This window comes from Papio anubis, chromosome 4, assembly GCF_008728515.1.
Source record: "Papio anubis isolate 15944 chromosome 4, Panubis1.0, whole genome shotgun sequence".
Lineage (NCBI taxonomy): Eukaryota > Metazoa > Chordata > Mammalia > Primates > Cercopithecidae > Papio > Papio anubis.
Genome location: NC_044979.1, coordinates 23,194,048 through 23,220,042, shown reverse-complemented (window position 1 = coordinate 23,220,042; position 25,995 = coordinate 23,194,048). Strand labels below are relative to the sequence as shown.

The 25,995-nt window shown below is 34.9% G+C and overlaps 1 protein-coding gene across 7 annotated transcripts in view; it reads right to left on the bottom strand.

Annotated features, from left to right (window-relative positions):
• The window catches only part of CNOT4 (CCR4-NOT transcription complex subunit 4), a 144,275-nt gene that overhangs the window by 33,584 nt on the left and 84,696 nt on the right, over positions 1–25,995 (bottom strand). For 4 of the 7 annotated variants that reach the window (XM_009203911.1, XM_009203912.2, XM_009203913.4 and 1 more), the window contains exons 4-9: positions 20,423–20,509; positions 19,587–19,688; positions 18,739–18,864; positions 15,776–15,909; positions 3,126–3,183; positions 610–859 (exon numbers count right to left, since the gene is read on the bottom strand). In XM_009203911.1, coding sequence (XP_009202175.1) covers positions 610–859; positions 3,126–3,183; positions 15,776–15,909; positions 18,739–18,864; positions 19,587–19,688; positions 20,423–20,509 — 757 coding nt within the window. The remainder of the gene's footprint in view (positions 1–609; positions 860–3,125; positions 3,184–15,775; positions 15,910–18,738; positions 18,865–19,586; positions 19,689–20,422; positions 20,510–25,995) is intronic. The other 3 variants (XM_003896633.3, XM_003896634.3, XM_003896635.5) reach the window with 1 other exon arrangement.

The following is a 25,995-nucleotide window of genomic DNA, read 5'->3' as shown; positions in this document are numbered from 1 at the left end:
TTTGTCATCTGGGGAGGGGAAATCTTAAACACAAATCTAATTAAATAAAAATACATATCTAATTAAAAATCTAAGTCCTTGCCAGGTGCAGTGCTTCATGCCTGTAATTCCAGCACTTTGGAAGGCTCGGGTGGGAGGATCACTTGAGGCCAGGAGTTCAAGACCAGCCTGGGCAATATAGCAAGACCCTGTCTCTACAAAAAATTTAAAAATTAACCAGGAGGCTGAGGTGAGAGGATCACTTGAACCCAGGGTGTGAGGCCACGGTGAGCTAAGATCACGCTACTACACTCCAGCTTGGGTGAGAGAGCAAGACCTCCACCTCCAAAAAGTAAAAATAAAAATAAAAATTCCCAAAGGAATAAGCTTTTTACTATTGGTAAAATAATATAACCCTTTACTTCTGGAGAAATCTTTTAACACAGTAATTTCTAGGTCACACAACTATGTATCTAACCACCTAATTCCATGTAGTTTAAATATTTACATTTTTATAAAAGAGAACAGAGAGGCAAAAGATAAAAATATATCCACTAATGAGTTTCATGTTAGTCTGTCAACAATATGTTAAGAGCATAATTACTAATACTTGGTACTATTGTTATATACCTGATGTGAAGAGGCTCTGTGGTTCTGGTGCTGTAGGCCAGTCACTGGATGTCTGTGGGGAGCTGGGGAAAGGAGGAAGCCCACTTGGGATAGGGTTGGGATGGCGAAAATTGTCTGAGAATAACGACTGTGACTCTGTTACTGCCCCTTCAAAAGGGGACCGTGCACTGTGATTGGATGAACTGATGGGGATGACTGGATTGGATTTTGACAAACCAGGTGGTGGTGAAGGCGTATCACTGTTAGATATCTGAATAAAAAAGGAAAACAAATAATAACTACATGTTTATACATTTTAGTAAGCCACAATTTAAAAGTCTGCAACTAAATGTATTAGAATAGTGCTTTGCAAACTGTGGTACTTGAAGATGTTTTAATGAAAGCATGAAGTTTCAGAAAAATCAATTAAATCATTAACTTACATATATACTCTTTAAAAAAATTAGTCTGCCTGAAAAGATTAAACTAGTCTCTTTTTTTAAATTTTGAGATGGAGTCTCGCTCTGTTGCCCAGACTGGAGTGCAGTGGTGCAATCTCGGCTCACTGTAACCTCAGCCTTCCGGGTTCAAGCAATTCTCCTGCCTCAGCCTCCCAAGTAGCTGGGACTACAGGCGCGTGCCACCACGCCCGGCTAATTTTTTGTGATTTTAGTAGAGACGGGGTTTCACTGCGTTATCCAGGATGGTCTCAATCTCCTGACCTCATGATCCACCCGCCTCGGCCTCCCAAAGTGCTGGGATTACAGGCATGAGCCACCGGGCCCGGCCGTCTCCTCTCTTTTTACAACCTTACTTCTCTCACTACCAAGAAAATAATATTTTTCATTTGGGATTTAACTATAGTATTTTGCTCAAGAGTGAAAACTTTCCAGAAACCAAACACAAACTATTAGAAATACATGGATTGGTGATAAGAGAGTGACTGACTGTAAGGACTGGATTATTTTACATGCTAGGTGATTCTCAGTATTTTAGTTTTCAAGAAAATTAAAGAAAGATCTAAGTTGTTTCCAAACACATCATTAAAAATAATTTTACATAATAAATCTTTCTATGATTCTTAGGTATTTAATTCAGAAGAAATTGAAAGACTTGAGTGATACTGATATAATACTCCTCCTTCCACCTACCTATTTATATGAACAAAGTATCTCAACACATCTTAGAAAAATAAAAAACATGACCAGATTGCTGCTGCAACTTGGCTCTTTTACCAATAGGTAACATTCACCTAGAGATACACAAAAACCAATTTTAAAATGGCCCTATTCTTCATTAAGAGATGAATTTTCAATATAATTTTACTATTTATTACTACTTGTTTCATGGTTTTTAAAATTAAAATCTACATTTATGTATAGTGTCATCTCAATACTACTAATAAAATTCAGAAGACAAAAACTGGCATTTGAAGTCTGTGACCGCAAAAACATCTTTATTTCAATTCAAAAATGTATATGCCTATTTTTAAGAGAAGTATATGCTTTTCAAGCAAAAACTATACTGCATTAAGATAAAACTCTATAAAACAGAGAAAAATTAGTTCACAGAGAAAAAAATGTAAAACGTCTGATTGTTAAAGGAGAGCATGTGTATTTTTTTAAATGGATGACAGGATAATAAAACATGATTATGATCAAAACATTATGATGGGATATCAAAACATTAAATTTCTCAGATATCAGTATTTTTAATATGCTGGAAATTACATCCTTTGCAACTACTTTTAAGCTGTAAAAAAAGTTAATGTGCAACTAAAATATACAAGGGGACATACAGATTTCCACATTATTTTACAAAATGTGTCAGGAAAACATTTGGAAAAGCATTATATTTTAGATCTCTAAGTTTTTCACAAATACTGTGGAGGACTGGCTATTCTTTATGGAAGGGACTAAATTACATTTATTTTACCAATGTAAGAAGATGTATAGAAACTCAAGGAGTGAAAAACTAGCAAGAAAAAGGTCCCTGAGCAACAAGACAAGATGACATAAAGCACGCTCTAATGGTCAGCACTCCACTCAGTTTCACAGTAGATTCAACTTTGAACAGCTTATCTGGCTTATCATTTCAAAGCTGAGAGTCATTTGGGGGAAATAAGAAGGGAAACTGTTAGGAACAAATACACTTGACTGAAAAAGAAAATTAAAGTAGACAGCAAGGGGCAAGGGGACTATGTAGTGTAGGAATACAATTCTTAAAAGCAAGAACTCAGAAGGCATGCTAGCCTGGGACCATTTGGCACAGGGTCAAGAAGACCAATAATGTTAGCAGACTCTAAAGATAATAATATCTGGTCATAATGATAATTCTGAGTCATTAAAAAAGTGTTAAACTGTGCTCTATATATTCTGGGGGGAAAAGGCTAATTATATAATATGATTAATAAAGATGAGCATCAAAAGTGTTTTTAAATTGTGTCAGTAAAGTATTTTTAGAAAATTCACCTGCATGGAATACCTTGCTTTTGGAGTATGGCAAATAAATCAAGTGATACTGTATTCAAATCTTACCTGCTGGGAATTATCACCATTCCCTATACTGAGAGAATCTGAAGGTTTGTCAATGGGGCTGTAAAAAGAAAACAAATCGAATAAAATCAGAATAAAGTCCTTCTCCTACAATAAAAACAAACTCCTCAAAAGCCAAAAAAAAAAAAAACTAACCAGACACTTTACCATCTCAACAAATGTTTACTGAGGTACTGGGAAGTAAAACACTGATTAAATGTTGAGGACACAAAGAAGTACAGGTTGAGCATCCCAAATCCGAAAATCCAAAATCCGAACTGCTTCAAAATTTGAAGCTTATTGCACGCTGACGTGACACTCAAAGAAAATTGGTCACTAGAGCATTTCAGATTTCAGATTCTCAGATTCGGGGTGTTCACCCAATAAGTATAATGCAAGTATCCCAAAATCCAAAAGAAAAAATATCTGAAATCCAAAACACTTCTGTTCCCAAGAATTTTGAACTAGGGATACTCAACCTGTATAAAATCTCTACCCTTAAGGAACTTACATTCTAATTAGAGTCTCCAACAACAATCGGTAAAACAATAGCTTATAGGGGAAAGAAGGTACTGCTTACAATAGATCAAAAGTCTAATCTACCATTTATTTTTGTGCATGTGATAAACATATTCCCCATTTCAGCTTTTGAAATAATACTGACATTTTTCCAGGTGTTTGACAGAGGGCATAAAAGTTATTTAAATATTCTCTATAGGTTTTTAAGAGCAATGTTTTATTTTAACATATCTATACACTAATAATAACCCTAGAGAAGGCATGTCAAATGAGACAAAAGAAACACTTTTGGGCAAACTACTGATTCAAACAAAAACATTAACATTTTATTTTCATATAGAGAAAATGTAGCACCATGATAAAGTAAGAGAATCACTGACTTCAAATCCATTTTATCTTGTCTGACTTAAAGACAAAATAAAATCTCTATAACTTTATGCTGCAACAGTGTACTGATATCATTCCTATAACTAACTTTGACTCAGCACATGAACAAAAATAGTCATGTGTTGCTTAATGATGGGATACATTTTGAGACATGCATTAACAGGTGATTTTGTCATTGCGGAAACATTAAAGTGTGCACTCACATAAACCTAGATGGCATGGTCTACTATACACCGAGGCTATATAGTGCCTAGTGCTCCTACACTGCCAACCTGTACAGCATGTTACTGTTTTGAACACTGTAGGCAATGTAACATAAGGGTAAGCATTTGTGTATCTAAATATATCTAAAAATAGAAAAGGTACAGTGAAAAAGTTATTTATAATTATATAGAACCACCATTGTATATGTGGTCCATCCACTGTTGACCAAAACAAAACACTGTTATGCAGTACGTGACTATCGTTACTCAAATGTGTTGTTCTGATACTGTTAGAGGAAAAAAATTAAGATTCCAAATTTCTTAAAATTATTTTATTCCCTGAAAATATATACGGAGTCCCCTTTCAAATAGATAACTTACTAGTACCATATTTAATTGCTCTAAAAAAAAAATCTAACAAGGGCTAGTACCCAATCTGAATCCCAGGTGCATCTTCTGCAGACAATGCCAGATGTTCTTGATCATAAGCAAACAGATTTGAAATTTACTTGAAGAGCATTTTTACTTACTATTCATAAAATAGCAATAAATCAATGAATACTAAGTAATGTGGGTAATGCAAACAGTTTAAAGATATAGCCCTGAGCCCACTAAGTTTAGAAGTATTGGGGGGAAAGAAGATAAGTGCACAAAGAAGGTAAGTACAAACAAACATCAGCCAGTTCTTGCTATCAAATGAATTGTTTAAACAAACAAACAAAAATGCCATAAATCTTTAGAAGAAAGCAAAGCTACTACAAGTAGGGCAACTAGGGAAAGTTTCCTAGGGGAGTTCAAATTTAAGTAGGTCCTTAAAAAGATTTACCCAGCAGGAGAAGAATGGGGGAAAGGGGAAAGAACAGCATTAAAGGCAGGAATACCTCCTGTGTCAAGGGTCAAAATGTCGGAGACAGTGTTGGGAGAGCTAAATATTTAGTCTAGCTGACAAATGGGATAGCTGGAATAATAATGGAAGGTAAGGACAGAAAGGTAAACACAGGTTAGGCTCCAGAGGCCACAGAAATGACCTAAATAAGCAGTGTTTTAGAAAGATTAATTCGGTGGCAGAACATAATAGCGATAATCTGAGATAAACTTGCACTATACTTACACTATGGTAATAAGGGCTTCAAGTTGAGAGAAAGAGGTAATAATAGAAACAAAAGGCTAAAAGAAAGATATTACAAAGGACAATTTCTAGTGTCTGGATCTTGGTTCATCTTCCCAGCCACCACCCAATTTAGTGCTTCCATAAGAGCACTAAATAATAATTTTCGATATAAATGAGGTCAGTCTTGCTAACGGCTAGGACGACATATGAAAATATTACATAAAAAATAAATCTTAAGGATGTTTCTGGATTACGACTAATTAGAATAACTTATATCACCTTGTCCACCATCCCAACTGCAATTTCCTAAGCACTGATTCATAATACTTTATGCTTTATCTGGGAAAGTTTTATGAAAGATGTTTTAAAATTTGTAGATTGTGTTATGTATCCGATAATAGCTGCTGAAAAATCAGGATTATGGCAAGAAACCAGTAAAGGTATGTTCTACTTAGTTTTACTATATTCTTCTCAATTTATTTTAACAATAACAAATTAAGGGAATAATAAATGAAAAGCTTAAAGAATAAAGATAGAACTAGAAATTATTTTATTTTCTATGTGGGCTATAAAAAGTCAATTATAGTTACTCCTGGTATTATATTAATAATTGGAACTATCAGTGGAAAAGAATAAAAGAAAGATAGGAGAATCCCTGAAAATACATGGGTAACCCCAATAGAAAGAAAAACTATATTTACAAATTTCAAAAAATGTGAACTCCTTGTTTCTCTAATGGTTGGAGAGAAAATAGTTATCTCGAGACTACGACCAACAGGTCAGAGTCCTCACAACTCCACTGGCATCAGTTGTAGAACTTCCTTCCTCATTAAGCACTGAGTCTCCTTAAGCTGTGGTCATATTAATAAATTTCTTTTACTTTCAGCATCCACCTACCCATTATCATGCTAAGAGGGTAACTGCTAAGAAAATAAAAACTTTAATAAATACCAGATTTACTCACGAAGAGAGTATTCCATGAAATGGACTATTCCCTGGTCAAAAATTGCCAGGTCCCAATGTTATCAGATATAAGAATTTGGATGCACTAAGATAAACTGCACAGGGCTTTTTTAATTTAAAAACAAACAAAAAACCTACAGGTTTTCTTAAATCACCCTTTTTCTACTGCACTAAACAAAATTACTTGCATTTTGAAGCTAATGTTTTGTTGTTCATTCCATTTTCAATGGGAGACTTTTTTTAAAAAAACCATTTGTACAGCACAAAGCAGTGGGGCAGAAGTTGCCTAGTGAGGGAAAAAGCTAGAAAAGTGTTTGAAAAATTGAAGACACCAATTCTATCCTCAAGGATAGAAGGAAAGAAAAGCAGATAATGTAAACTGAACTAAAACAAAGAATGAGAGGCAAAAACAGAGGTTGACAACCATCTCTGAAAAGGCTAGGAGTTGAGAAGACTGACTACACCTGTACTTCACTCATACAATGAAACTGTCATGATCTGAGAAAGAGAAATCAAGTCCATAAATACCATGCAGTTCATTGAAAAGTACAGGATTCAAGTGGGACTAAGAAGTACTAAAAGGTAATCCGGTCTCATAACACGATCAAGATATTCCCAGAAGCCAATGCTGTATGTATAAATCCCTGTACATAAAAATTCAAAAGCATGTATTTTCATACAAATGATATCACTAATTTTTTTTTTAAGTTTCAGTCCTAAATTGTTTTAAAAATCCATAGTAAGACTCCATCTTTTTTTTTTTTTTTTTTTTTTGAGACAGAGTCTTGCTCTGTTGCCCAGGCTGGAGTGCAGTAGCAGTATCTTGGCTCACTGCAACCTCCACATCCCAGATGCAAGTGATTCTTGTGCCTCAGCCTCCCAAGTAGCTGAGATTACAGGTGTATGCTGCCATGCCTGGCTAATTTTTGTATTTTTAGTAGAGGAGGGGTTTCGCCACGTTGACCAGGATGGTCTCAACCTCCTGGCCTCAAGTGATTTGCCAGGCTTGGCCTCCCAAAGTGCTGGGATTCAGGTGTGAGCCACAGCACCTGGCTGAGATTACATATTTCTCAGGAGCAAATATTTGTAAATTAACCCATAAGTGCAACAGAGCTTTTTAAAATATGTACATGCACAAAATATATACATATTTATTTATTTAAAGTAAAAAGTATATATCCGGACTCCATCATGGGAATTCTATTCAATTAGTCTAAATTGAGGCATCTGGTATTTGATGATCACTGCAACAAAGGTAGAGAAGAGGAACACAATGAAAAAGCATCAAGACTCCTCAAAGTCTCTCAAATTATTAGATTTCACAAGTAGAAGGAAATCATTAAAATCAAATTTAAATACTTTGTTTTACAGATAAAGAAATCAAATTCAAAACTGTCTGCAAACAGGTAGTCACTGACACAGCTGGGTCTCAGTTTGGATTTGTAAATGTTCAGCCAAGTTTTAATTTCTTCTAACTTGCTCCAAAGGCAATGCTTCAATTTTACTTTCTTTTACTACTTCCTTAATGGTGATGATTGCTTTAAAACATTTGCAACATAAACCAATTACATAGTAGAAGAATCAAAGAAGAAACATTTTCAAGGAGCAGGGTGGACTAAAAAAAAGGTTTAGTTCTTCTGCTTACCAAATTCAAAAGAAAAACAGTCAAAGTGACTTACTGATTTTTACTTGCATTTTAAACAAAAGATAAAATTTACTTACATTTTAAACATAAAATTTACATAAGAATAAAAGTCAATATAACAGACATTTCCAAATTTCACTGTCATGTTACTGTATACACAAATACATATTCATTTTGCTTCTAAATTAAATACTACCACAGATAATCATTTCAAAAAATCCATCTTAATTTTACCGTTTACCAGAGTCCCTAAGTAATTCTGAGATATATTTAAACACTTGCTAAGACAAAGGATATATTTAAGTTACCAACAGGTAAAACTTGCCTTTACAGAATATACTTTGACACAGGCTTCAAATACACATTAACATTTAAAGTATTACTTTGCTACTAAAACATGGCCACATCTAAGTGGTATAATTAGCTATTAACAGAATAAGAAGCTGGGTGCAGCACGACGTGCCTATAGTCCCAGTTACTCAGGAGGCTGAGGCAGGAGATCACTTGACCTCAGGAATTAGAAGCCAGCCTGGGCAACACAGCAAGATCCTGTCTCTTTAGAATAAATAAAAAAATAAAATAATAAAATAAAAGGGCACGAAAAATACACCTCATTAAACCTAGAATGATTGTAGTTGTGTAAATATGATTTTAATTAGAATTTTCTCATAATCCCATGATCTACTTAACACAAATGAAAATAAATGTTTTGGTAACTATTAAGTACAAAGAACTTGTTTTTAATAATAAGGTCAAAATATGGACATCTACTATCCTAAACACATCACAAAATGTGGTAACCTTTCAAAAACAGCAAGTCTCCACTTATTCATAAATCCTGTATTTCAGTAATACACTTAATCTTTTTAAAAGATTTATATTTAAGTTAAACCTAAACATACTTATTTGTTTTACTTTTATTCTAGTAAATAAGGGCGCATACACATACAACCCTATCTTTAACTGCCCTTTAACCCCACACTCATTCCACCCCACCCTCTGGAACAAATGCTTTAGACAACTGGTTCTAACTTCTTTTTTGACCATATTCTCGTTAGGTGGGGCAAGATATCCCAGTTCACTTACTAGTTTTTCACTGTATATGCACATATGCACTAAATCTGTATATAGCCAAATACAACATAGGAAGAAAACTTTTTAAGAAAAATAAGGAAGATTCTGAGATATAAACTCAGAAAAATCTAGTAATCCACTGATTTTAATGTAAATATAAAATCTTAGCAAACTTTAATTCACCTACTTAATTTACTAGTCCATTTCTCATGGCACCTGACCATATTTTGAGAATCACTGCTTTATTCCACTCCTGAATTCACCTCTAATATATCTAGAGGTATCAGCAGACCAGTGCCCTCTACACCAATATTTAATTGATAACTATTTTTAGGTCAGTCCTCTCTCTCAAAAAAAATGTGCACAGGTGCAAACTTTTACATAAAATTTCAGTGTTCACAAATATCCTGAGGCCTATTCATAATCTAACAATCTCTGCTTGAGACTTTTTTCTACAAATCTATGAACTATGCCTTTTCTAAATCTCAAGAGTTTTACCAAATAATGTCAGGGTATGAGAACAGAATTCATGCAGTGACCACTCCCGTTCTGCTGAATTAATAAGGTACTCTGACTATACCTTCAGTCTATCAGAGATTATACTTGATTTTCAGTAAGGATATAGCTGTAATTTTATTTTAAAAGATGTGTACTCCTTCTCAAATGTAATAAAAATTGATAAATTCCTACAGAAGCTTCACTTTCACCATTTCTCTAGCTAATCCATTACTGCCACCAATCTGTGGCTCAGAGAAAGTTTTGCTAAAAATAACATCAATTCCTTGGAATTTACAATCCATCCACTACATCTGTCTTCAGGTAATAAGCCTCAAGCACCAGAGATTTTCAAAATCAAACTACATAGTTATGGCATAGTTTCATTTAAGCGAATTTGATTTATGTTTTAAAAACTTTTTACTAAGAGTTGCTCTTAAGAATTTTACCTCTTCTAGACTGAAGAGTGGGAGAATGAGGGATGAGCTTGGACTTTAAAGTCACAGAGACTTTGATCAGAATCTTGTCTACTGCTTATTTGTGTGGGATACTGGTAAACTGTTTAAACTCTTTGAGACTTGGTTTTTTTACCTGTAGTAAGAAAACAATATATACCACACAGGCCTACTGAGGATATTAAATGAACACAGAAGACTCAAAACCTTTATTCCACCCTCGTTCCACCTAAGTCTAAAGCTGAACATCTCCATTTCCTCAATGATGGCTTGTTTCAGCCACAATAGCAAGTCACAACCATTTACACTGACTGATCTGCATACCCCACAATTCTTGTAACTAGGCCTGCTCACTGTCTTGGGCACAGCAGCCTACCTAGTTACTATTCCTTTCACAGCTGGTACTTAAATAGCATCTCAATCTAAATGAAGATATTTCAAAGCACCAAACTTAAAAATAATAAAATAGCCAGTCCTTAAGCATCATTACTGCAAGGCTTCATCACTTCCCCACTCTCATTACTTGTATTCATCATTTCAAAGCAACTTATTCATAGCACATACATAGTTCAAAACTCATTATGACTGATACACTCTCGAATTCATAATAATGAAAGGGAGCAGATGATAAATTCCTTTTTAGAATTTTCTGCTCACTAGGTGAAACAGGAGCAAAATAGATTATAGAAAAATTCACTTACTAACATATATGTGTATACGGGGACCATGTCAGGGTTCACTGAGGATTAATAGCTATGGTACTCTTAAGATTTGTACTCTCCGGCCGGGCGCGGTGGCTCAAGCCTGTAATCCCAGCACTTTGGGAGGCCGAGACGGGCGGATCACGAGGTCAGGAGATCGAGACCATCCTGGCTAACACGGTGAAACCCCGTCTCTATTAAGAAATACAAAAAACTAGCCGGGCGAGGTGGCGGGTGCCTGTAGTCCCAGCTACTCGGGAGGCTGAGGCCGGAGAATGGCGTGAACCCGGGAGGCGGAGCTTGCAGTGAGCTGAGATCCGGCCACTGCACTCCAGCCTGGGCGACAGAGCGAGACTCCGTCTCAAAAAAAAAAAAAAAAGATTTGTACTCTGGCTTAATTGAAAATAAGAGAAAATCACATTTTAAGCTTAGTGTCTCAATCTATAAGGTTCCAGGCTTTGCTTTCTTGCAATTCTTTCTGTAAAACTGCTACCCACTATCTAGGAATGCCAAGAAATGTGTAAATGAAACCCTTCTTTGAGTTTTTTTCCTAGAAAGTTTAAGTTTTAACTTACCTTGAAGAAGAAGAAACCTATCTCTTGGGTAGGACCTTGGAAGGAAAGAGTTACACTGCTCATCACTCTAATTTGGCAAGTCTTTCCTGTGAGAAGAAATCTTATCTAAAAATTCATCCCTACTACCTACTGCCTCTGTATGCCTACCCTGGGTAATGGCAGTGTGGAAGTGGAGACCAAAGCACATGTTTCGCTATGACTGACAGTCAGCCAAAGGCTTACTCTCTGTAACTTGGGCCATTAATTGTCACTTAATAAATTTGGGTAACTGCATTAAAACAGAAAACACTCCCCACCTCGCCCCGCAAAAAAAAAAAAAAAAAAAAAGTTTCTATATCATGTACTTATGCAAAGCATGTACATCTATGTCAAAATTTGCTCTGGCCAGGCACAGTGGCTCATACCTGTAATCCCAGCACTTTGGGAGGCCAAGGCGAGCGAATCGCTTGAGCCCAGGAGTTTGAGACCAGCCTGGGCAACATGGTGAAATGCCATCTCTACAAAGAAGAGAAAAATTAACTGAGTGTGGTGGTGTGTACCTGTAGTCCCAGCTATTCAGAAGGCTGAGGTGGGATAATCGTTTGAGCCTGGGAGGTCAAGGCTCCAGTGAGCTATGATCGCATCACTGTGCTCCAGCCTAGGTGACAGCAAGACTCTCAAAGAATTTTTTTTATTCTGATCCCAGCTGAGGTTCTACAGCACTGGCTTTGGGCAAAATTAGTAAATGAGTTTACTTGTTTTATATTTCCTCTTTTCCTCCTGTTTCCCCCTTTACAACTTGTGGCTTCTAGACATTCTCCTGCTACCAACACAGTTATGAATGTGCTCTACAGACTACCTGACTATAATAAAAGGCAAAGCCAATAAAATATTAGCAGATCTATTAATAACTGATCACGAAAATAAGTAAATAATATAGTTTGAATGTATGTCCCCACCAAATCTCGTGTTGAATTATAATCCCCAATGTTGGAGGTGGGGCCTGGTGGGAGGCATTTCAATCGTGGGGGTGGACCTCTCATGAATGGCTTGGGCCATCCCCTTGGTGATGAGTAAGCTCTTGCTCTGAGTTCACAGGAGATCTGGTCATTTAAAAGTGTGTGGTACCTTCCCCCACAACCCCCTCCCTCTTGCTTTTGCTGTATATGATATGCCTGCCTCCTGCTTTGCCCGGAAGCCAAGTGATGTCAGCACCATGCTTGTACAGCCTGTAGAACTGTGAGCCAATTGAATCTCTCTTCTTTATAAATTATCCAGTCTCAAGTATTTCTTTATAGGAATGCAAGAACAGACTAAACACAGTAAAAGCTAACTACTTGTTATAAATGCCAAAGATACTTTTGGTAAATTGCAATATTCATTTCTAATCTAAAGGAAAAAAGTCTCAATCAATTAGGAATAACAAGGTATTTCATAGTGTGATTAAAAATACCTATCTCAAGTAAATGATCAAAATCATCCTTAAAGAGTAAATAAAACACTAGAGACATCCCCATAAAAGTAAAGTATGAGGCAAGAACACCTGCTAGTGCTACCAGTCTAACACTGTTTTTGCATTGTTTAGCCTAAGGATTTTTCAAACAGAAAGAGGTGGTAGGAGATCCAATACAGTAAAACAGGAAAAAGAAAATCTTTCCTGAAAGGCACAAGAGAGATATGCTATGCTAATGGTTGGGAGAAGTCAATGTTTTGTTTTTGTTTTTTTGTAGAGACAGGGGTCTTGCTTTGTTGTCCAGGCTGCTCTCGAACTCCTGGCCTGAAGTGATCCTCCTGTCAAAGCCTCACAAAAGTCTGGGATTACAAGCATGTGCCACCAGGCCCAGCCCAGTGTCATAGAATATAAATTCTTCCAAAACTGATTTATAAATTCAACGTATTTTGAAACACAAATAATTGATCAACTGATTGGGGAAGTTCATATCTCTATAACTCATATAAAACTTTTAAACACACAAATAAAACATGGGAAACATATAAACTCACTGTGCATAAAAAGTCCACTCTGTTAATCAAATACAAGTTAAAATGAGACAGCTTTTTTTGTTTATCAAATTGGCAAGTATGCAGAAGGAAAAAAAAATACCCAATTCAAGGAAATAGGTACTCTCATACTCTGACTCAGCAGTTCTATTTGCAGGAACAATCAAAGCTATAACCATTTATATGTTACAACCATATAACATTTATATGTAAAGATGTTCATGACAGTGTTATAAATAATAACAAAGTCAACATAACATACAACAGCAGAAGACTGGCTTAATAAATTTAAAATATGAACATATAGTGAAATACTATGTAGCCATAAAAAATTATGTTTTAGTGACATGGGGAAATTATTCATAATAATATGTATTAGGTTTTCAAATGTAACAAACCAAGGTACTCTGTGTATAATGGTATACATGCATTCACAAGAAGAAAAAAGACTAAGAAAATACACAATGCAAGGAATTAGTGTATAAGAAAATACATTAACACTTTACAAATTTATATTTTACAATAATTTGTATTTATTCATGCATTCATCTTTCAACCTACTTATTGGGGTTCAGGATTGCAGGTGGCCAGAGCCCATCCTAGCAAATCAGAGGGCAAAGCAGGAACCAACCTTGGCAGGGTCCCCTCACACACATAAACACTCACACTCACTTACAATGGGATAATTTGGACATGTCAATTCACTTAACGTGCACAGCTTTGGGATGTGGGAGGAAACCAGAGTGCCTAGAGAAAATCCACGCAGACATGGGGAGAACAGGCAAAGTCCACAGAGGCAGTGGCCCCAGCTGGGAATCGATTTTTTTCTCATCAACATTGTAACAAAACAACACTGAATGAAATGGCATTATTGGAGGGCATGCTATACACAAATCACTTTCAGTGAAAAGTTCTGGGTATTAAGATCATATGTAATATTTATTTTAGTCTGTATGCTTTCATAAATTTTTCATATTTCCTTCAATAAAAACATATTAGTTTTATATTCAGAAGACAACAAATGTTATTTCAAAGAGATCATCTAAATTTTAAATTTTTGCTCTGAAATCACCAGGGGCTATAAAACGCAGAATATGACTTAAATTAGAATGACAACATTTTCAATGCAAACAATGATGTGTATAAATGTTAAAAGTATCTGAAATAAACCACTGTTTACTACAATAACTTCATTCTTATACTAAGCACTACAGAGATGGCAATCAGTAAGGTAAATAATAGCATATGGTTTGTCATAAAATAACCATACAGGGTTAGAAAAGGGTGGGTACAAAAGATTAAAGGAAAAGATCAAAGCTTGTCAAACCAGAAAGATCTGTTTTGACTTACCTTTTATTCTTAGCTTTGATATAAACAAATTTTACATAGTTTGCTATACAGTAACTTTATATTTTGCTTTGTGGTCTATTTTTTATTTATTTATATTTACATACACATGTGCATATATGTTTATGTGTATAATTTGGTTTTTAATAATTTAAATAATCTTTACTATCAAAATGAATAAACACAGACTTCAAAATTTAAAGACAAGAATGTGTTTTTGAAGAAATGGACTCAGACAATAATCCATTTAGTTATTATTAGCTATATTTGAAAATAGTTCTTACATTATTTTAGCACCCAATAGACACTGGGCTATAATATTTAACACCTAGACATTAAAACAACATTCAAACAAATTTAACTTTGGAATTTAAAAAAAAGATCATCAACATAAATTAATTACAATATTTACTTTTAAAATTCATTTGATAAAAGTTAAACTTATCAAATAAAAAATAACAAAAATCCTAACACATCAAATTTAACGAAAGTTCAGAATAGAATAAAATCCCCAAATTATTATACTTATTAATATGATTTTCTGACAGGCCATAACAAAATATAATCCAAGATATGAAGATCACCATATCAGAATGAGACTCTCTAACTGAAGATTATAAATTTATTTAAGCATTGACACAATCTAGCTTACCCAAAACCACGATGAGGTAGAAGATAGGAGATGACTGGTCTAAGATGAGTAAGATTCTTAATGTGGGATACTCCCTTCATTTACGGGATTTAAATAACTTTAGTGATTCCTGGAACTAGATATTCTTGAATATTTGTGTCCCCAACACACAAGGCTTCCTTCAGATAACACCCACTTTCCCTTTTATAGTATTCTCCCCCTAATTATATCAAGAGAGACCTCAATTAGGTAATCAGAGCCTTTTAATACCTAAAATCTCTTAATTTTCTCTTTAACAAGGAAAGTATTCCCTGGGCTCAGAGTAGTCTGCAAATCACTGCAAAAGGTGAACCCATCAAAAAGCTAGTCTGAAGTGTTACCAGGGAAGAATAGGCAGCAAACATTCAAACCCAGAAACTGTGACTCAACATTTCCCATACAGCTAAACAATTCTGCATAAACGATAGACCTTGTCAACAAGGCTTTTGCCTGAAAAAGATCTCAAATGAAAAGAGAAGATCAACTGATAAGAAGGTAAGATGTCTGACTATGAGTATCAATACTTACGTATCGTACCTCTGCAGTGGTGTCACTTTGTTCTTATTTTTATCAACTGAACCCGTAGATAGCTGAAGAAAATTGGGATTTAATTTATATAATTCTTGAAGTAGCTTCTGTTCATATTCTTGGTGTTTACCCGCCTAATGAAAGAATAAATTAAAACTGCAGTGGGATTCACAAAATGGCTAGTATAAAATACTGAATAATCTTCTGAATTATTAAATATATTCTAAATAAAACAAATAAGATTTTTTAAAAATAAAACATTAAATAAATAAAATTTAAATAAATTTTTAAATAAAACAAGTAAGAGAAACCTGTGAGGATATCACAAAACTTCTAGATCAATGAAAGTCATTCCAACAAAATTACATGATATATATCTGATAAATTAAGGCATTTCATCAACCCATTTATTGTACAGAAAAGCATATTAAGGGGAGAACATTTTTGCTAGCTCAAAAAGTGTAAGGTCCACTTTAAACCTACTTCCAAGTCTTTAATGTAAGAATTAAGTCTTGTAACAGGTCATTACTGAGTTTTCCGAAAAATCAGCCAAAATTCATGAATCTCCTTTTTAATTTGGAGATTAGCACTTGAAGTAACACATAGATGAACAGTTTTACTATATTCTTCATTATCTTGACACTAAGTAAAACTTCCATGAATTAGTTTTTACTTTCTCTTTTCTTCTACGGTTATCAAACGTAAAATAAAAATTAATGTATTTTAAACTCTAGACCAAGGGTCAGCAATTCAAAGCCAGTTGCCCGTTTTTGTAAATAAAGTTTTACTGGAACACAGTCATGCCTATTCATTTACATATCGTATTTGGCTGTCATTCTGCTACCGAGGCAGAGTATAGTAGTGCAACAGAGGCAGAGTAAAGTAGTTGTGACAGGAGACTACATACACAGCTCAAAAACCCTAAAATATTTACTAACTAGCCTTTACAGAAAAAGTTTGCCAACCTCTGCTCTATACACAAGAGAATGCTATGCTTACTCTAGCTGGGTAGGTGTACATCAAAAGGCAATGTCACAAATATTATGGGAAAAATTAGGCAAAGATTGCCTGTGGAAGCTAATTAGACACAAAAATAAATGATAATGAAATTACTTTGAGTATCGTTTTACTATTTGCATGTATATCTAGACTGGAAGAGTATTTTTACTTACCTTCAGGGATGTTAACTTTTTAAAAATTATGGTCTAAATAGATGTTATACAACAAAACCAAAACGGAACAAATCAAAACAATAACAAGTGAGGGCAATTGCATTTAATTGGGCGTAATTATGTCATATATACTGCACAATGCATCGTTCCCTGTTCTGAGAGGCAACTTGCTTGTTTCAGTTGGACCTATAAATATTTCCTATGACACTAAATTTTGAGTTATGCAGTAACAAGGAAAGATTTTCTAATTTTTGCCATAAAATTTATTCAAATTTCTTTCCTACATCAAGAAAGTGTTTTAACAACAACAACAAAAAATCCCCTTTTAAAGTAATTTTAAACTCAGCTACAGAAGAGCAAGATAAATTCAGGACAACATTATGAAATAAGTTTTAAATTATTTTTAAAAATACATTAGATTTGAAATTTACATTTTTAAAACACGAAAAGTCTTGAAAATTATTTCTGGAATCAATACTTTAGGAGATACGGCTTTCAATAATATCTGTGGAAAGCCATAAAGAGCTCAACTTGATATTAAAATGACTCTACAGGGGCAGTTCATAAAGACAGGTTAAATCCCATTACAAACAAGTTCCAAAGGACTGCCCATACATTTTATTTTATTGTTTAATATTACTTTAAATGAGATCAACTGGGTGGGACTCGAAAATTCTGATAGAAATTGACAGGAAATGTGAATAAAGTATACCCTCTACTAATTAAAATTTAGTTTGAAATGGTTCTACCTTAGATTTCATTCAAGAAGGTTTCATCCAAAAAACAAAAAAAGCATTTTTTAAGAAATCAGTTAAGCCATCTGTCCTTATTAAATATCAGATAGATCTTATTTGAACATTGTTTTTGAATCATAAAGACCATACTGTCAAGAAAACTCTGATGTATTTATTATAATGGGATTTAATCTGTACTAGCTCCAAGTCAAAAAAAGTAATACTCCATTTAACAATCTTTTCTTAAAGGAGCCCCTACCAGACTTTCTCTAGTTTGACCTGGAGAATGAAAGGTAGCAATGAATGCCCCCCACCTTCTAAATGAGAAGTATTCCTGAAAAGTCCACAGCAACAATCTGAAGTCCTCATCTACAATAGGGAAGTGCAGCATTGTGCTTTGGTATAATCCTCATTTAATATGTCGTATGGTCAACCTTTTTACTTGTTAAGGCATGTTTATACTACAAATTGAAAGGAGACAGGAGAAGAGGAAATGTAAAAAAGAACATAGGATATTAAGCCTTCAATTCACCCTTTACAGGATACTGATTTAGTGGACACTTCCATGGGGAGAATAATTTTGTAAAAATAATATTAGTTTATCAGCACTGTTTGACAGTATTATTTTCTAGCAAGCTCTGTAAAGAGTATAGATTGGTTTAATGAATAATTACAATATCCCACTTAGCTTTCATTTTGTTGACATTCCTCTTAAAATAGCATTTCCCAAAGTGTTTTCTTGGTCAACTAAGTTCTGGTTGTAAATTCCCTTCGTGGATATGTATTAGCATATTAAGGACTCTGAGCAGTCTTAAAGCAACCTGTTCATCTTCATTAATCTAGCATTTCAAACTTAGTTGACCAAAGACACATTTTTATTGTAACAATATCCTGCAGAACTCACCTTCCATTAAACACTTTGTTTGGAAAATGCTACTTTAAAGTAATACCAGTTTTTACAAAATCAAATCCATAGTTTTTGCTTTTGCAATTTTAACTAATAAAAAAAAAAGTACTCCCTTTTCTGCAAAGTCGGTAATTCACATGACTTTACTACCTGCATTTCCTCTTTTGTGAAGCTGGCCGCCTCATCCCCCAATTCATGAAGATACATGCAGTCAGGTTTTGGACACTGCATATTCTTTAAGAAGTAACTGCAGTATTTTGTTGTACCTAGAGATGCCTGCAAGAGGAAGAGGGGTAAAGGAAAAGAAGACTCAATGTGAACTGACAACACAGTAAGAATCTCCATGTTTAGTGTTTTCAGGTCACCTAAAATGAGGCACAAACATGACAAAACAAAAAATATGGCTGCAAATACTAGAGAACTAAACTATTATTAGCAGGATTTATTATAGATGAGGCTCATTTGGAAGAACTAAAGGAAACATCTGTCTATGGTTTCCAAAACTTGAACACCCAAATCTTCCCCAAATATCATGAGAGGAGATAGACCAAAAAAATCTGTTCCATATTATGAGTGGTTAGACACATAAGAAGGCAAATTCCTTTTTCTAATTATGCCATCCTTCTTCCATTAACCATAAAGCTTTGCTTAGTGGGACTCCTCACTCAAACCTGAATCAATGTCCATATATTTAAGGACTACCTATTTCTGAAGAAAATAATGGTTCTATTATCACAAAATAAAATATATGTAAAAATGCAATATTTTAAAAGATTATCCCCTAATAATGAATGTGTTTATTCCTATCTGGTAAAAGAGGACCCTACAGAAATCAGCAGTAAACAAATTAGCTATAATAGATGGTATGGAACCCTAAGAGAAACTCTTCAAATTAACAGTCAAATTTAATATATAAATGCTCAGTTCTCCTCTACTTACTATATTTTATCTCATCTCCCTTAAAAAAAAAAAAAAAAGGATCAAGAGGATTATATTACCTTAAGTGTTCTGCCATCTACTACCACATTGTTGACACACTGTATGGCTCTGAGAGCATCTTCTGACCGGATATAGGTTACATAAGCACTGGCACTTGGACCCTAAAGTGAAAAAATCCCATTCCACTGTTATTAGTTTCAAATTAAACGATACTAAAAAAATTGTACTGCAACCTAGGGAATTCTAAAGCCCTTGACTGCTACTATTACTAATGACAATAATTAGTAGTAGTAGTGGCAGTTTTGATTAAACACTAAACTAGCTCATTTGAAAGTAATAATACTCAATGAATTTTATCTGATTTTAAGAATACTGTAATATATGTGAATAAAATATTACTTTGGCTTGGCATTTATTTTTTTAAAAAGTCATTTGACAGGCTCGTCAAGGTTATTAAAAAATTAAAATTTAGATTAAAAAATAAGATTTAAAGACTATGTCAAATTATGTTCTCTCAAAAATAAATGCAATCTAGAAAACCATTCTGATAACACCAGCATAACAAAGATACTATTTTCAATATCTGAAAATATTACAGATTAGAAATCACTATCTAATCCTCATCTAATTATTACATTGCCTGATAGCAGACTCACCTCCCCCTCCCCTTTACTCCATCACTAAATGTTTGTTTTACTATTTCCCTCTTAATTGTTAAGTCCTAGAAGGGTCAAATAAGCACCAAAAAATCCCCCACCCCACCAACAGAGGTCACTACACTGCTTAAGTCCTTGTCCCTCAAGCTTTCTAATCAGAGAGCAAAGTTTCCTTTGGAACAGCCCAGGTCAAGCACAGACCTTAGGGAGGAAAGGCAAACATCCCTAAAATTAGTTACCTGTGAGCCTGCATATGATGTGCTATTATTGATGACAACTTTATGTATTTTACCAAACTTCCCAAAATATTCTGGTCGTTTTAAAACCTATAAAAGAAGAAGAAATAAGGTATAAACTGTCCCCATTTTCAACAATTTTATCCTTATAATGGAGACATTCATCATCCCTCTTCAGCAAAAGGAAAATAATAATTTTTAAAGTTTTCTAATAAATGTCACTACCTCCTAATTGCAGTTTGTATAGCTAACCTACAGGAAATCAAGAGTCTAAAAGCTATTCTTTTCTTGACCCACTGAACAGAAACTGAGACTCACTAATTGGTATTATCTACTACGTTCTACTAACAGCTCCAGTATCTATGGGATCTTACCTGTACAGTATTCTTAAACGCAAAACAGATCAAAGATCTTAAGTACACTGCCATTAAGAGATGATCTTATACGAAAGCAATTCTTCAAAAACAATGACCAGAATTATGTATTAAAGGTAAAGACAGAATTGAAAGAACAGACATAGAAACAGTCTTTACTCATAAATCTATTGTATATAACATTGTTTATAAATTACACATTTCAAATAACAAGAGTGCCCACTCAACCCTCTATGCTTTATGATTTATCATTGTGCATACAGTTTCCTGTGTCAATCAATTTTACCAATCTCATCCGTCTCATGAGGTTTTTTCCCTACTTTTCCTGGTACTTAACATTTGGGAAACAGATTTATATGTTTCTTTCTTTATTACCTGGTTACTTCTTGGTGGTTATTTCCCCTACGTACCTCATCTCCTTTACTTTGTGAACACTACATGCATTCTTTCAGCTTCTCTTACAAACTTAACCTTGGCTAATCTGACCAGTATGTAACTTGATAAAAAGACATCTCCCATAATTTGCAACTACCTAAAAATTTTGTTTTCCTAGAATGTACCTTTAAACCTACTGTTCCTACAATCTCTCCAAATAGCAAGCTCTCTCCAAATGAAAGCTTTCTGCATGTACCTATTCAAGTGTGTGTAAAGTATTTCTTTCCATTCATATTTGATAATATTCTTACAGACTTATAATTTAGCTATTCTGTTCTGCATTTGATAGAATCAAAGCTTCATGAATAAATCTATGGCTGGTGTATCATTAATTCTTAGTCTTCTACCTAATTAATAGAAAGTAATTAATCTTACCATATTTTATTTTAGGTGCTTGGAAGTATAAGGTAACTGTTACGTTTCCTGTAGCCAATTCTAACAGATTAGAAGGTGAGGTAATTACACTAAGTTTCAATCTTTTTTCCACCCAAAACCCCTGAGGGATATGATAGTAATAGTGGCTAACACAATGACCCTTAGGTTATTGGTAGCAAAGTCTCAGGGTTGATAAAGAGAGAAGAGCAGAGTTTGAAAAAGCTTTCTGGCTAGTGGAGTTTGGAACTGTATTCAATCTTCCAGCTGGATGAATACCAACTCAGCAACCAGCCTCATAGCTAAGACAGCTACTCCAAAGGGTTCAGTGAGGCTGGTCACAGGTTGTACTGCATCAGCATCATAGGTTTATGGCAGTAGTTCTCAATGAGGGAAGCACTCAAGGGGCAGTCTGGAAATTTGTGAAAGCTTTTATTGGGAGAGACAGTTAAAGTGACTGGGAGAGACTGCTGCTGTTCAGTGGATGGGGACCAGAGATGTCTTACAAGGCTCAGGCTAGCCCCGTACAACAAAGAATTATCTGGCACAATTTCTGAATGTACTACAAGACATACCTGAAGCTGTTTATTGAGCCAGAAACAAATTCCATATTATACATAATTACAAAGTATTTTCCCAGTTTTGCCATACACTGAGTTTACAGGAAAGCAAATAATATGTAATTAGGGGATGACTACACACGTTTTGTTTAAAATTTTACTAAGAGTTATCTGAGAAAAATCACATTATTGATGTTTCATGGCACCTGAGTTGCCCAATACATACACCAGTAACAATATGCATTTGTAGCTGTCACAGTCCATGATTTTACAAATAGGTGCAAGTATCTTACTTCTTTATTACAGAGGATAAAATAGTAGTTTAGAGCCTCAATATGTAAATAAATCCTCCGATGATCTAGTTAAAATGCAGATTCAGATCCAGTAGATCTGAAGCAAGGCTGAAGAGTTTGCTTAATAAGCTCTGCAGTGATATTAATGTTACTGGCCCAGAGGCCACACCTTGAATAGCAAGGTTCTAGAGAAGAAGTGTCCAAGCATTTAAATGTACAAATAGTCTTTTTATAACTACTTTCTTTTTATTCCTCATTTACATATACTTTTTCAAATTATGTGTGTAGACAAATTATATTATCAAGAAGTCATTTCATGAAAGTCAAGGGGTGTTACATTAGTTTTTAAAAAGTGGACACTGAGTCTGACAAGGCTGAAGGCCACTGGTTTATGGAAATGGTTTCTGGCCAACGTTTGGGTGTAACACCTTTATAACAACATCAGATTGGTATGTAATTATGATGACATGTTCACACTGCAGCCAGAATGGTACTGTCAAAGCACAAATCTAATCACATCACTCTGTTCTTAAGAACATTCAAAAGCTTTCCCCTGCCTTGAGGATAAAGTGCAAACTCCTTAGCATGGTTAGAAAGCCCTTCATGATCCATTACCACTTACCTTGGCAACCTTATCTCTGACCACTGCAATCTAATCTTCCAGCCAAACAAATCACTTGCAGATTGAGGTCTTTCTCATCCAGAAGCATCTGTATGGTTGCTGTGCCAGAAGCACTTTACCCCAAAGACAGGAGAGGGGTACATACCTCCCTCCCAAGGTGGAATGCTATCCCTTGTGCCTTCACAGCACACAATACTTCTCATCCTGTTACTTTTGTAAAAAGGAAGGTACTTCTTATTTATCTACTACTACTTGTTTATCAGTGAATGCTCAGTGTCTTAAATAATGCCTGGCATATTGCAGGTACTCAATAAATACTTACTGAAAAAGTGAACTGTCTTAGCATTAAACAAAAAGAATTACACGGATTTGTAACAATAGTGGGCCTCAAAGTATTAGCAAATGGCAAGTGGTTGACAAGAAATAGGCTGCCCAGGCAAGGGAAAAACAATGAATTTAAACTTTCCCTATTAACTTGAACACTCTAGATTCTGCCTAAACAACTAGTAAAATAGTATTCTAGTGAACAAATAAAGGGTATGGAGAGTAGACAGAGCACTCTGTACACAGGCACATTATCTATATACTCAATGTCACGATGTATTTCACAGTGGACCAGTTTTCCTACTAATATAGTAAATAAATGGCCATGTGACAGAATTATAAATGTCCAAGGGCATGCCTAGTAACCAAAATGTCTTGTTATATATTCCTTGGGAAAAGAGTCAAGTATTCACAGACACTACAGAGAAAAACAAAAACTTGGTAATCAGATGGATGAATGAGTGAATAGATGAATGGATGGATGAAAAACACAGTAATCATCAACACAGAATACCCTGGAATAGGAACTGTAAGACCATGGGCAAGTCACTCAACTTCCTTTTGCCTCAGTTTCTTATTTGTAAAATGAAATGTTGTGTCTTTACAGCAGTACAGTTCATCAAACAAGCTGCTCTCCTGGGTTATCACATATACCCAGGACACTCTTATTTATGTGCTACCTAGATAACACCCATTAATTCTTCAAGCTGACCCTAATTGTCCTTTCCTCAGAGAAGCTTTTTGTCAATCTCCACACTAGCTAACTGTTCTAATATATGTTCCCAAAAAGCTGTGTACTTTCCTTTTATAAACACTCAGCACACATGTAAGCACTTAAATTCTGTCTTCCCTACCAGTCTGTAAGCTTGTGTCTGGCTTGCTAACTACTTTTCCCACCACCCCCGACATCAAAATATCTAGCAAATGGTAGGCATTCAAGAATTAATTTGCAGAATAAATCAATTACGTCCTCACAAACCTAAAATTTTAGGACTTAGAGGGTGATCATCATTACCTCTGATCTAATCGTTGGCTCTAATTACCTTGTCTTCTAAGATCTTTTTTTTGTCTATCAACCAACAAATGAATACATTTGACAATCAATATTGGTATGAAGATTTTTGGTATGCAAAAATTATTTTCAAAATAAGCTTTAATTGTTCCTAAACTCTCCTATTCTGTCAATCAGAATTAGGTCAAATATCAAACTGTTCACAAAGATAAATAAATTACAAGGATCCTTCTTTGACTTGAAAGTGACGCTAACAATTTGAACCTTCTTTTGAGTTTTCTAGTGAAGTTAACTTCACTAGAAGATTTCCAAATACTAAAAAGGTTATAAAGACAAATTAAGAGAATTATAAAAGATATTATTTAGAAGTGGTATTATTTAAAAAAAACAAAACACTTGTCTCTGATCTTTCTGGACTTTCAAGAGAAATAAAGGAAAGTGCCCATTTATTTCATTTAAGAAAATCCAATGTCCTCTCACCAAGAAAGAACTATTTCAAACATATAAAACTAGTAGAGTATATTTTTAAGCATAGACTCATGATAAAGTACTCTCTTTCAGTAGTCACCACTTAGATTCATTTCCTTCAGTATAATAGTTCAGATTAATCTTACTAGAGTTACTTGAAATGGAAATAAGAAATCTCTGTAAGTAAATAAAAAACACAGTGGCTCACACCTGTACTCCTAGCACTCTGGGAGGCCAAGGCAGGTGGATCACTTGAGGTCAGGAGTTTAAGACCAGCCTGGTCAACATGGTGAAACTCCATCTCTACTAAAAATACAAAAAAAAAAAAAAAAAAAAAAATTAGCTGGGCATGGCGGCGCATGCCTGTAATCCTAGCTCTTCAGGTGGTGGAGGCAGGAGAATCACTTGAACCCAGGGGGTGGAGGCTGCAGTGAGCCAAGATCATGCACTGCACTCCAGCCTGGGCAACAAACAAACAAACAAACAACCCTCTTATAAATCACATGCCCAAAAGAAGAGGTAGGAAACTTATAATCCAAATATCATATTCAGTCTATGCCTTAATTTCATCCAAATTTTGGATGCTATTTCATATGCCTCCAGTACTACAGTTGATCAGATCCAAGATGTATTAATAAAAACAGGAACATCCATATCCAAGAGCTCTCAAATCAAGATAAAAGTTCCATTCATTTACTGGAACTGCACTTTCAGAAAGGCAAAAGTAGATTCTAGGTTGGGCGCAGTGGCTCATACCTGTAATCCCAGCACTTTGGAAGGCCAAGGCGGGCAGATTGCTTGAGCTCAGGAGTTTAAGACCAGCCTGGGCAACATGGCAAAACCCCATCTCTACAAAAAAATACAAAAATTAGCCAGGTGTGGTGATATGCACCTGTAGACCCAGTTACCTGGGGGGCTGAGGCACAAGAATCACTTGAGCCCAGAAGGTTGAGGCTGCAGTGAGCCATGATCATACCACTACACTCCAGCCTGGGTGACAAAGTGAGATCGTGTCTCAAAAAAAAAAAAAAGAAAAAATTAGATTCTAAATCAGTAAGATTAGTATGAGTAAATACTGGCATAAGTGCCCACTGGTTAGAGGAGTATATAGAAGTG